The sequence below is a fragment of the Vombatus ursinus genome, unplaced genomic scaffold, assembly GCF_900497805.2.
Source record: "Vombatus ursinus unplaced genomic scaffold, bare-nosed wombat genome assembly UNPS02001419.1, whole genome shotgun sequence".
In the NCBI taxonomy this organism is placed as follows: Eukaryota; Metazoa; Chordata; class Mammalia; order Diprotodontia; family Vombatidae; genus Vombatus; species Vombatus ursinus.
Window position 1 is genome coordinate 8,208,975 of NW_020941197.1, and position 13,232 is coordinate 8,222,206.

The 13,232-nt window shown below is 37.9% G+C and overlaps 1 protein-coding gene across 1 annotated transcript in view; it reads left to right on the plus strand.

Annotated features, from left to right (window-relative positions):
• Positions 1–12,744, plus strand: part of ADGRG7 (adhesion G protein-coupled receptor G7) — a 98,164-nt gene extending 85,420 nt beyond the window's left edge. Inside the window, exons 15-16 of the mRNA XM_027866521.1 lie at positions 3,991–4,147; positions 12,487–12,744. Of these exons, the coding sequence (XP_027722322.1) occupies positions 3,991–4,147; positions 12,487–12,744 (415 nt within the window). The remainder of the gene's footprint in view (positions 1–3,990; positions 4,148–12,486) is intronic.
• The last annotated feature ends 488 nt before the right edge of the window (positions 12,745–13,232 follow it).

Here is a 13,232-nt window from a genome sequence, read left to right on the forward strand (position 1 = left end):
CCTTACCAAAGAAAACCCCATGGACAGTAGGGTCCCCAGTATCCAAAAGATCAGACATGACTGAACGACCAAATAACAACAAAAAATGTGGCAGGCACTGTGCTAGGCCCTGGGAAGAGGTGCTGGGAAAATGCCACTACCTTCAAGAAGCTTACATGCAATGTATATTTCTGGGAGTCGTTTTTCATGTCATTCACCTAACTTCAGTCAATACCTGACAAACCCCACTATGAGTCAAGTCAAATGAAGTCAACGAGCATTTATTAAACACCTCCTATGTGCACGTACTCTTAAGTGCCAGGGATAAGAAGAGAGGAAAAAGTAGTCCCTGCTCTGAAGGACCTCATGAGAGAGTCTACACGTGGCAACTATGTACAAATAAGCTATAAACAGGATAAATTGGAGATAACCAACAGAAGTTTCTTCAGTGTGGAAACTCCATCCACCAATTCAGCTCAACAGCTCATTTGAAAGTTATAATATTAGGGAGCAGCTAGGTGGCACAGTAGATACAGCACTGCTCTGGAGTCAGGTGGATCTAAGTTCAAATCTGACCTCAGATACTTACTAGCTGTGTGACCCTGGCAAGCAAACTAACACTGATTGCTTCTACACAAAAAAAAAAGAGAAAGAAAGAAAAAAAGAAAAAAGAAAGAAAGAAAGAAAAGTTATAGTATTAGAAGGTTATCTGAGGTCAATGAGAGGGTAAGTGCCTTTGATCACACAGCTAGCATATGTCGGAGGCAGGAAGTGAAATCAAGTCTTCCTTGATTCCAAGGCCAAGCCTCTATCAACTACATCATGCTGCCTGTCATCATGGACATAATCCATATTTTATGTATTCTATATTATTATTATAAACCATCATAATTATTATTTATATTTCATAATGAATATAACACCAAAGAATTATGATTTAATTAATAATAATTGATTAATTTTGACTTAATTATTAAATCAGAAAGAATTATTATTTAATTCAATTTAATAAACATGTATTAAGGCCTGATATGCCAGACACTGTCCAGCTGATGAGGACTCAAAGATGAACAGCAGTACAGTTCCTGCCTTTTAATAACTTACAGTCTTCTAGGTGGATAAAAAAAGTTAAAAAAAATCTGTACACAAATAACTATAATACAAGTTAGAAAATTATTGAATCAATGTATTAAAGAGATCAGACAAGGTGGTCTGTATTTATGAAGGAAGGGTAGGCTCCCAGTGAAGGGGATTAGGGAAAGAATCTTGAAAAAGCCTTGCTGAGCTGAGAGTAAAAGAAAGGATGTCAAAGGGAAGAGTGTCAGGGAATATGGTCCAGCCATTGGGAATAGCCTACATATAGGCATGGAAGTAGGAAAAGGAATTGATGAGATCAAGGACCACAATCAATCAACCAACAAGCATTTATTTAGCATCTACTATGTGTCAGGCACTGTAGTAGGCCCTGAAAATACGAAGATGAAAAAAACAAAACAAAACCACAAAGCAATTCTTACTATTAGTCCAGTTTTGCTGAAACATGGAATATGCCAACAGTAGTAATTAAAAAAAAAAAAAGCTAGAAAGTTAAGTTGGGGCTGGAGTGTGTTAAGGCCTTGAATGCCAGGATACTTAGTCTGTGCTGTATTTGATGGGCAATGGGTAGTCACTAAAGGTCCTTGAACAGGACAGTGACAGAGTCAGACTTATGTATAAAGAAGATTACTTTGGAGCAGTAGGGTGAAAAATATATAGGAGAGGGGCATACTGGAGAGAGATCAGTTTTCAGCTTATTATAGTAGTCAAAGTGAAAGACAACAAGGGCCTAAATGAGCATAGGCATACCCTGCATAAGAGAGATATTTGATCTGAACCTCTGAAAAAAATTGAGAAATTTGTAAAAAGATGTTGGTAATTACTTGTACTTTGTTAGGAGCAACCTTTGAAGGATGAAAATTTAAAAGCCTGGTTCAAAGAACCAGTCAATCTCTTAATGCTCATTTTTGGTCTCATTTTGTTCCAGTGCTAAACCGAAACTCCCAGGAGGACTGGCCTGAGTCAGACCTAGCCTGGAGCACACATCATCCAGTTAGCTTTGATGTGTTCCATGACCCTTTATCTCAGTCTTCCTGCAAACTCATGCCATTGATCACTCATGAGATCAGGAGAGAAATGGTATTGAGTGGAAGTCACTAGTAATGACTTATATTTCTTTAGTGCTTGATGGCTTTAAATTACATTAACTTTTGAAATAGTAAACCAGGTCTTTCCAAATCCAGTGCTCTTTTTTCTACACATGTGATACAAATGGAGCCTTCTAGAGACTGTGCCTCTACCTTTCTTATTTACTATTGATATAGCTTCCATTTCTGTTTGTCCACTTTGAAAGTCCTGATGTACCATAAATACCAGGAGAATCATATGGGCACTGGGATTCTGTGTGTGTGTGTGGGGGGGGTCACTCAATAAAGCAGAATAGTGTAATAGAAACTGCAAATAGGAGATCTGGCTTCATATATTCCCAGCCCTGCTGCTTGCCAGCCAACTGTGTGACCTCTGGCAAGTCAGTTAACCTCTCTGGGCCTCAGTTTTATTAATTTGCAAAATGAGGGGCTTAGAATAGATGATCTCAAAGGTGGCTACCAGCTCTAAAATGCTAGAAGTCATCCTTCAGCCAAACATAACAAGAAGCAACTTAAAATGCGAAGTCATTAAGAGATAGCAAAATTTGTCAAATAACGTGCCAATGAGGAGTGAGAAAGCATGGAGCTCACCCGCTGATGAAAAGTCAGACAAGGAGTCCAGTACAAAGGTTAATGAGGCAAAGAAACAAGGCTAGATTAGAAAAAGCTTTATCCTGTTTTATTACCAGCAGATACCTTTTCCTCTCTTTTTATTGGTTAGCATAAAGGTGAGAGGCTGGGAGGAAAGAAAGATGTTCCCAAACCCAGACTACACACACACACACACACACACACACACACACACACACACCCCAAATGTAGTAATAATAGGGAGTTAATATTTACATAGCACTTCAAGGTTTGTAAGATGCTTTTCATGTATTATCTCATTTTATCCTTATAACAACCTTGGGAGGTAAATGCTATTATTTTCCTCATTTTATAGAAGAAGAAACTAATTCAAAAGGTAAGTCACTTGCTCAGGGTCATGTTGTTTGTCCTTTGTTCTTGAAAAGGACCATGACATTAGGGAGGTGATGTCATGACTTTCAGTGAATTGGATTTAAATGAGGCAGGGCTGTGCAAAGTCACCAGCCTCCCTCTTCCCTCCAGATCCTCTGGTTCCAGTGGCCAGATTTAGTGCAGGACTACTGTCCAAAATTCAGAAGAAGAGTCTCTTCCTGACCAATACTCTTATTATATTCACCACAATAAAATTTCATTATAATATTAAAAAAAAGTAATCCCCAATAGAATACACTATAATCATCACTGGGTTATCACAAGTGAAAGGTTACGCTCAGACTCACAATTGAAATACCATCATTTTATAAATTTCCACATGACTCCAATCTCCTTCATAGTGACTTAGTTTGCAGAATTATTATATATTCACCCTCGCCTATGATTTTCATAAGGACTAATAATTTTGATGTTCAATAGAAATACATAATATTTAATTGGTACATTTTATTTTTACATTGCCTAGTTTCCCCCCTTTAATCCCTTTCTTTCAACCTCCCAGACAACAATATCTCATAATGCAGAATTTTTTTTAAAAAGAGGAAGAAGAAAAAAATATTACTAAAATAGATCAACAAATTAAAAAAAAATCTGTAATGATATGCAATGTTCCAAACCTGTGGACCCCCTACCTCATGCAGTATAAATAAAAATGGGGACCCAGGAGTTCTCTATACCAATAAATCACAAGTCCTGTCCCTATCCCTATTGATGCCAAGTGATGGTGGTTAGTGGTAATAATGTTGCCAGTGCAAATGTGGCCCATTCTTTCTTTTTCTTTTTTTTTCTTCTCATTCTCCTCCAGCACAAAAAAGAGCTCAGTCATGAAGAAGATTCTTAGCATGTTATCCATTGTTGTGGTTTTTGGGTTTACTTGGATTCTGGGTTACCTGATGCTAATAGATGATCACAATGTAAAAATCATCTTCAACTATTTATTCTGCATTTTCAACACGACACAGGTATGTAGAGAGAGAACAGCTTCAGAAGTAACAAAAGTCCCCCCATCACTGAGATTGAATCATCCTGGGTCAAGTAATTATCTTCTAGAACTTTGAAGCAGGGTCAGGAAATTTGAATCTACTCTAGGCAATTGAGCATTTGTCTGGTGACATGGAATTACAGAATTCCAGGATCTCCAGTTTGGAAAGGACCTCTGAGGTCATCTAGTTTAATCCATAATGGAACAGGAATCCCTGTATATCAGTAGTGTCAACTCAAGTAGAAAAAGGGGCCGCTGAACTGTATATAAGGATCCCTGTGGGCTCCATATTGAAAATCACATGTTATCATTGTGTTCTATTGTATCTTAAATTATTTTGTTAAATATTTCTCAATTGCATCTTAATCTGGTTAGCACTGGGAGTGCTGAGGGTAGCAGCTATCCTTGTGTTTGACACCTCTGCTGTACAAAATCACATCCATGACCACCTCTCTGTTCACCCCAGTTGAAGCATTCATTACTTCTTCGTTGCTGTTGTTCAGTTGTTCAGTCATGTCCAACCTCTTCATGACCTTATTTGGAGTTTTCTTGGCAAAGATACTGGAGTGATTTGCCATTTTGTTCTCCAGCTCATTTTATAGTTGAGGAAACTGAGGCAAACAGGGTTAAGTGACTTTCCCCAGGATCACACAGCTAGTAAGTGTCTGAGATCAGATCTGAACTCAGGTCTTCCTGACTCCAGGGCCAGCACTCTATTCACTGCACCACCTAGCAGTCTTTCTTATATACTATTCCCACTCTATAATTGCTAATGCCCTCTCCTGATGGTTACTTTGGTCTGCTTTGTATGTGACAAGGAAGATCAAAACCACACTCAGAAGACAACAAAGTCAAAGTTCCTATATCCAAAGCCTCCAAGAAAAATATGAATTGATCTCAGGCCACAGAAGAGCTCAAAAAGGATTTTGAAAATCAAGTAGGAGAGGTAGGGGGAAAATTGGGAAGTGAAGTGATAATGATGCAAATTAAAACAATTCTGAGTACTACCTCATACCTATTAGATTGGCTAATAGGACAGAAAAGGTAAATGACAAATGTTGGAGGAGATGTGGGAAAAATAAGACATTAATGCACTGTTGGTAGAGTTGTGAACTGATTCATGCATTCTGTAGAGCAACTTGGAACTATGTGCAAAGGCTCTAAAACCATGCATACTCTTTGACCTAGCAATATCACTACTAGGTCTGTATCCCAAAAGAGATAAAAAGGAAAAGGAAAAGGACCTATATGTACAAAAATATTTATAACAGCTCATTTCTGGGGGCAAAGAATTAGAAATTGAGGGGATGCCCATCAATTGGGGAATGGTCGAACACGTTGTAGTATGTGATTATGATGAAATACTATTGTACTACAAGAAATGATGAGCAGGATGCTCTCAGAAAAAATCTGGAAAGCCTTGCATGGGCTGATGCAAAATGAAATGTACTATGTACAAAGTAACAGCAATATTGTAAGATGATCAGCTGTGAATGACTTAGCTATTCTCAGAAATACAATGATCCAAGACAACTCTGAAGGACTTATGATGAAAAATGCTCTCCATCCCCAGAGAAAGAACTGATGGTATCTGAATACAGATTGAAGCATGTTTTAAAAAAAGAATCCTAAGCTATTGTCCTTTGCTTTTCCTTACCAGTCTCAGCTCATTCTGAACTATAGCACTACTTTTACAGGATTCTGCCATCCTTTTATATATTCATCCTGGTACCTACTATTGCTTTTGTATCCTGTGTATGTCTTTTCAAAATTTTTAGTTAATTGGTGAGTTCATAGTGCATCTATATTGGTCTCTTCAGATAAGTCTTATTTTTTCTCCTTGTTAGAATTATTTTCCTTTATGTCTTCAGGATTTTATTCTTTTATTCTTTCATTTTTTTTGTTTTTGTTACTAGGCAATAGGGTTAAGTGACTTGCTCAGGGTCACATAGCTAGTAAGTATTATGTGTCTGAGGCAGGATTTGAACTCAGGTCCTCCTGACTCCAGGGCTGGTGCTCTATCCACTGCACCACCTAGCTGCCACCTCAGGATTTTATTCGTGAGAATTTCCCATCCTTCTAGGATTGACTTCTCCCATAGAATTGTAGGCCATAGGAGCTCACCAATTTCTTTTTCTGAACCTTTCAATATCTACTTTCCCAAAATCTTGGGTTGTCGTCAGACTACAAAAACTTTCTCTTCCTTCTCTGTCACAAACTCTGAGAGAGTGGTCATCTGCCTTCCCCATCCCACAAGGTTCAAATAATTTCCTCCCTAACAACCAATTCCTCCCTATCAATGAGAATCAGATCCAGTCTAGAACTTCACTGTGTAAGTTTCTCTACTTTTTGAAGGATGGAATTATGATTAAGGGAAGTGAAGAAGCTATTAACTGCCTCAATTTTGGCAGAGGGCTCCAGTAAATGTTTGGATAATTGAAATCCACCATCACTACTATTTCACGGCTCTGGACCAGGCTTACGATGTTTCCCAAATTCATCATCTAGTTCCTCCTCCCATTAAAAGTGTCTCCTACTACCTTGACAAAGTCACTGTTTCTCCCAATGACCTTCACCCAAACATTCTCCACCATGCTTCCTCTTTCTGTTTCCTGGATATATTCTCCTATTACTTATCTTCTTAATATACAATGCTGCTTTGTGCCCTTTTACCTATTCTGCCTTTTAAAAATAAGATATATCCATCTAGAGCCATGTTCTAGTAATGGTTTTCACCCTACCAAGTCTCAGTGATATCCCTGAGATCAAATTCGCCTTTTAGCATTAAGGTCTCTTGTTTGTTGTTTAAACAACAAACATTTTTGAACAGAGATTTGAGGCTGGGAGTTTTACTTTTGGCCCTTTTCTTGGATCTTTGTCTCCTCTGTACTTCTGGGCATCACAAATGCTATTCTTCCTTCATTATAGATATTCTTCGTAATATCTTTCTTGGTGCATATGCATAATATTCTCCTTATTCCCAAACAATTTTAAAGATGTTGCTATTCTTTTTTAAGGACATTAGGTAAATATGTTCTACTGGTAAGGAGTCTGTCATTCCTATATTTTAAGACTTGGTCCAGAAATCTGAATTCCATTTTTAGAAACCATCTCCTTAGTCGGCTGTCTGCTTTTCTTGGACAGAGTGGCCCTAGACAGCACCACATAGTTATTTTAGGAGCTTAGATCCCTAGTGGAACGGCTGTGATTATGACCCACAATTTTGTATACAACTAAAGTTCTATTTTCGCTTTAAATCATTTCTAAGTATAAAACTAAACATATTTGTAATAAACCTTCAAAACTATCTTTTAAACTAGTATTTCAGACCTTTTCCTACTAAAATTGACTTAGTAAAAACAAAATGATGATATTAACATTATTATGAGCTTTTCATTGCAAAGAGAGAGAGAGTCAGAGACAGAGAGGAGAAAGAGAAGAGAAAGAATGAGGTAGAGAGAGAAAAAGGAGAGAAGAGAGAGAACATGATTATTAAAATGGAGAACAGCTTGGGGGGAATGGCAATATAATACAGCAATTAATCAAACAATCATTTGTGTTTGACTTCAGAATATATTCTTGTGTTAACATTTAAATATGTTCTGGCAATTCACAATACTTAAGAAGAAAAGAATGATGCCACCCTGGGAAAAAGTCAGACTCTCCTGCTTTTTAATACTGCACACCTTTTGATTTCTAATTGAAGTTAGAGATAGAATTAGCTCCCCAAATCATTCAATGATAAACTGAGTTATCCTTCTTCTCCATATATTTAGTTTCTTAACTTCTCTGGGTTGGGAGAAGGATCTTGTTTGAAAACATTTCTGTTTGGATTACAGACCATATGGAGGAATAAGTAAGAGATAGGGGATTCTGTCAGCAAAGGACTTATTATATATGTTATTTATATTAATAAGAAATCAAAAGCAAGATTTACCAGATGATATGCTTCTAATAATTTCAATTTGATTGTAATAATTAAGCATATTGTGAGTCTGTTTGAGGAATCACTCTGCTCCAGCAATCCTTGGTTCACAAAGGGTCTCCTACATATTCTCCTAAAGGAAATGATACTTCTTGAAGAGCTGTTGACTCATATTATCTTTAGCCAAGAGCAAGATGATTTTGTTTTGTTTTGTTTTATTTTGCTTTTTAGTGAGGCAATTGGGGTTAAGTGACTTGCCCAGAATCACACAGTTAGGAAGTATTATGTGTCTGAGGCCAGATCTGAACTCAGGTTCTCCTGACTCCAGGGCTGGTGCTCTATCCACTGCACCACCTGGCTGCCCCCAGTAAGATGGTTTTCAAAAGAAAATTTGGAAGGGGGTGGGTAGGATATTGTTGTCTAATCTGAACTTGGGCAATATAATTTCCTGTCATAGGAGGGAGAAGGTAGGGGGACCTAAATCATCAAGCATCATCGCCACCACCACCACCATCATCCAGTTTGGTGGAGTGTAATGATCACCACATTGAAAGCCAGGAGAACTAGGTTCTAGTCTTAGCTCTTCCACTTTCTTCTTGTGTGACCTTAGTCAAGTCATTTTTAATCTCTCTTGACCCAATTCTCTTTGGATCATTCTTTCCTAGAATTAGAGGGTTGAATGAGAAGATCTCTAAGGTCCTTTATAGCTCTCACATTTTTTTGTTTTAATAAACATGCATTAAGTATCTTAATAAACACAGCTCCTCTGCTGATGCTTGCATAAGGAGACCCTCATTATCAATGCACTGAAAGAAAACAATCTTGTAATTCTGGGTCACTTTAGCTCCAGAGTAGGCAAAGATTATTAGCTATAGCAGGAGTTGTTGGGAGAAATAGAGATGGAACACACAACAACAGTGATCATTGAAGGCTTGTGCATCTCATGACCTTATTATAAGCAACATTGTGTTCCATTTGCCTAAATGCAACAAAACTTCATGGATGTAACCTCACAGCAAACATTGGCATTTAATAGACTATGCCATTGTAAGGAAACAAGAGGGACAGGATGTGAGAATGATGAAGGCTATATGTGATGCAGAGTGTTGGATGGATCATAGACATCCTCTCCAAGCTAAACATTTACATTCAACAAAAGCAGCAGCCCCAAGGCATGACAACTATCAGAAGACATCAACAGATTAGAGCACTTCTCTGTGTGTGAACAGTTTGTTACTGACTTGGAGAGAAAGTTGAGTCAACACACTATTGGTAACAGTGGAGCAAAAAAGGAGTGGGCAGCTTTCAGAGTGTTTTCACACTGTTTTCACCATGAGATGGGCTGAACACTTCCACAGTGAGGCTTCCATTTGGTGTAGAACACTGCATTTACTCATCTGGCCCAGAACACTCGCAAACATCAGGACTGATTTGATGAAAATCATGGGAAAATTCAGAAGCTACTTGATGAAAAAAATGAGAACTGTGTAGGGTCTACCAGCAGGATGGTTCATCTGTATCTAAAAAGGCAGCATTTAATTCCATCAAAAGTGAAGTGCAAGCAAAATTTAGAGAGATGCAGGATTCTTGGCTCAGTAAGAAGACAGATGAAATTCAGTTTTACACTGATAATAACATTTCAAAGCATTTTTTATGATGCCTTGAAAGCTATTTATGGGCCAAAGATATTTGGTGCATCTCAACTACTCAGAGCTGATGGAGTCACACTGGACATGAGATGGGTTGAACACTTCCATAGTGTTCACCAACTTATGCTGAAGCCATTGACTGCCACAGGTTGAAGTCAATCCCTCTCCAGAGTCTTCCTTGATGGGTTCATCCTTCACCTGGAAGATGGTCATCTACCTGAGAGCAACTGTGGCTTCAGAAAGGGCTGAGGAGTCTGTTGGTACAGTATTTGCTACCTGACAACTCCAGCAGAAATGGCAGGAGCAGAATAGAGGCCTGTATACAACATTCATCAATCTAACCAATGCCTTTGACACTGTTAGTCGTGAGGGCCTGTGGAAGATTATGGCAAAATCTGTTTGCTCAGAGAAATTCATCAGTGTGGTACACCAGTTTTATCATGCCGTACTTGCACAGGTTTTGGATAACAGACAATACTCTCATGTTTTCCCAGCCATGAATGGAGTGAAGCAGGGGTATGTGCTTGCTTCCATGCTTTTTAGCATGATGTTGTCAGCTATGTTGCCAGACACTTTCAATGAGGATGAACATGGCACCAACATCAGCTACCACACTGATGGTAAACTATTTAATTTGAAAAGGCTACAAACCAAGAATAAAACAGAGGAAGAGTTGGTGCAATACTTTTTGTTCACAGGTGATTGTGCATTCAATACAGCCTCTGAGGCTGAAATGCAACAAAGTATGGATCAGTTCTCTGCTGCTTGTGATAATTTTGAATAGAACCAGCCAGCACCAGACCATCCATACATGGAACCATTGGTTACAACAAATGGATAAATTTTGAATGCTGTGGATAAGATTATTTACTTTGGCAGTATACTTTACAGGGATGTACACATAGATGATGAAGTTGACACACACATTGCCAGAGCTAGTTCAGTGTTTGGGAGGCTCTGTAGGAAAGTGGGAGAGAAGTGGTATTAGATAGCCAACCAAACTGACGGTCTACAGAGCCATTATGCTGACCTCATTGTTGTATGCCTGTGAAACCTGGACAATATACTAGTGTCATGCCAGGAAAATGAGTCACTTCCATTTGAATTATCTTAGGAAGATTCTAAAGATCACTTGGCAAGATAAGGTACTGCATATTGAGATCTTTTCTCAAACTGAACTGTCAAACATTCACTCTCTATTGCAGTGTGCTGACCATGTTATTCAAATGCCAAACATATGTTTGCCTAAAAGACTATCTTACAGAGAACTCAAACAAGGCAGGTACTTACTTGGTGGTCAGAGGAAGTGATACAAGGACACTCTCTGAAGAACTTTGGAATCAATTATGAGATATGGGAGACACTGACATGGGATCATCCAGCATAGCCTGCTTGCATCAAAGAAAGCACTGTGCTCTGTGAGCAAAGCAGAATTGTGGTAGCTCCAAAGAAATGTAAGGTGTATAAATTTAGAGATGTCTCCCTCCCAAATGGTCATACAGACTATTTGTACCCAACTTGTGATAGAGCCTTCTGAACTCATATTGGTATGATCAGCTATAGCCAGACACATTGTACATTGACCCTGGCATTGTGATGTCATTTTGGTCCTCTTCAAGCACTAAGGACAAATAATGAATATATTTATCCTCTGTCTCTCTCTCTCTCTGTCTCTCTGTCTCTCTGTCTCTCTCTCTCTCTCTCTCTCTCTCTCTCTCTCTCACACACACACACACACACACACACCTCTCATCTATTATGCCTCCAGAAGCAACTATTTGTCACTAGTTGAACTTTCATTTTTTGTCATTTCAAGAGATGTATTTCAAATGAAGGCACGCGTCTATAAAGACTAAAATTAAAAAATAAAAGAATATAATTACCATCCCAGAAGTCCCAAGACATCCCATTTGAAAGTCACAATTCAAGAAATGATATTTTATCTTCTAATTACATGAAGGATATTCTAGGAATCCTATGAGAACTCTCTCTGGATTCTTAAAACACTATATTAACTTTAATGCCTTCTTCAAGTAATCTTTCTAAACTTCTACAAATTACCCATCGGCTAAACATTACCATAAAAATCTCAACATACTGATTTATTTCTTTATATGATTGTGGTCTAAATAAACTTCAAAATGTGATGGAGAATAAGTTCTACTCAAAATGTGGGAGACAGCTCTTGTCAGTGAACAAATGTTTTTTTTTTCTTAATAGGAATAAATACTATCCAAAGAGCTATCAAATTTCACCCTGAGCAGGGAAAGTGGGTTAAAGAAGGTTTGAGAAACCTGTTTATTTTTTATACTTAGCAATAGCCATTTCAAATAAAAGTAACTAATAATAAATTGATAAATAATTAATAAAGTTTGTTTTGCAGTTTTCTATTGAGACCCCTAAATTCCTGAATGATTACTTGATTCAGAATCTGTGATTTTACCAATGTAAGGAACTCCTGGTATATAACTCCTTCCTCCCACCACAAAGATCAACAACTCCATAATTTATATTCAGAGAATTGCCTGGGGCAGTGAGAAGTTAAGTAACTTGTCCATGGTCACACAGAGCATATTAAATTAGATTAGGAGTTTACCTCTCTTAGGTAAGTACATGAATCATAGTTGTAAGCATATAAACTAAAGAGGAAGATATAAGGATTGGGAAGGGTAGATGGCTGCATTTAATACTTCTTTGGTTTTTTGTCTCTGAACTAATGAAATTTTGTTTTCATTCCATCTATAGGGTCTGCAAATTTTCGTCCTCTATACTGTTCGAACAAAAGTCTTCCAGAATAAAGCTTCTGATATATTCAATTCAATGTCATCTACCATTGGGAGGATTAAAATGCCTTCTCCAACGAAAATTTCTCTACATTCAGAGGTGTATGAAATGATTAGGTCCCTTCCAAACAGAATTGAATGCTTTAGGTTGTTGGAGCAATCTCCAACTATTGAGGAGACATTCCTTTCTGAAAGTGACCAAAGTAATTCACGCTACTAAACTGTAAAGATATTATAACTTTGGTAATCTATTTTTGATACATCAGATCTGAATTTTAAATGATTTCTCCCCTTCCTCTTTGTACTTAAACTTACCTGGCATCTCCTTTAATACACTTTTATCATGGGAGAAAAATAGAAAGATACTGTCTCTCATACAGAACCATAACTAGCATTTTTAATGCCCAAGTCAAGCTTCACACACACAGAATGGGTTTGGAACAAGGAGTGTGAAAAGTGCCTGAAAATCAACTTTTTAAGGCAAATTCAGCTCAGGGGAGAGGCAGAGAGAAGATAAAGCCTCCACCATATGGTACCTACTTTATTTCCCTACTTTATTTAATTATTCTTGCTGAATAGGCTCTACCTCAGTTATTCTATGGTGTCATTAGAGCCCTGAGAAAGAGCCCTGGTCACCCTTGTCAAAGCTCTGTTCTTTTTTTTTTTTGTCTAGGCAATGGGGTTAAGTGACTTGCCCAGGGTCACACA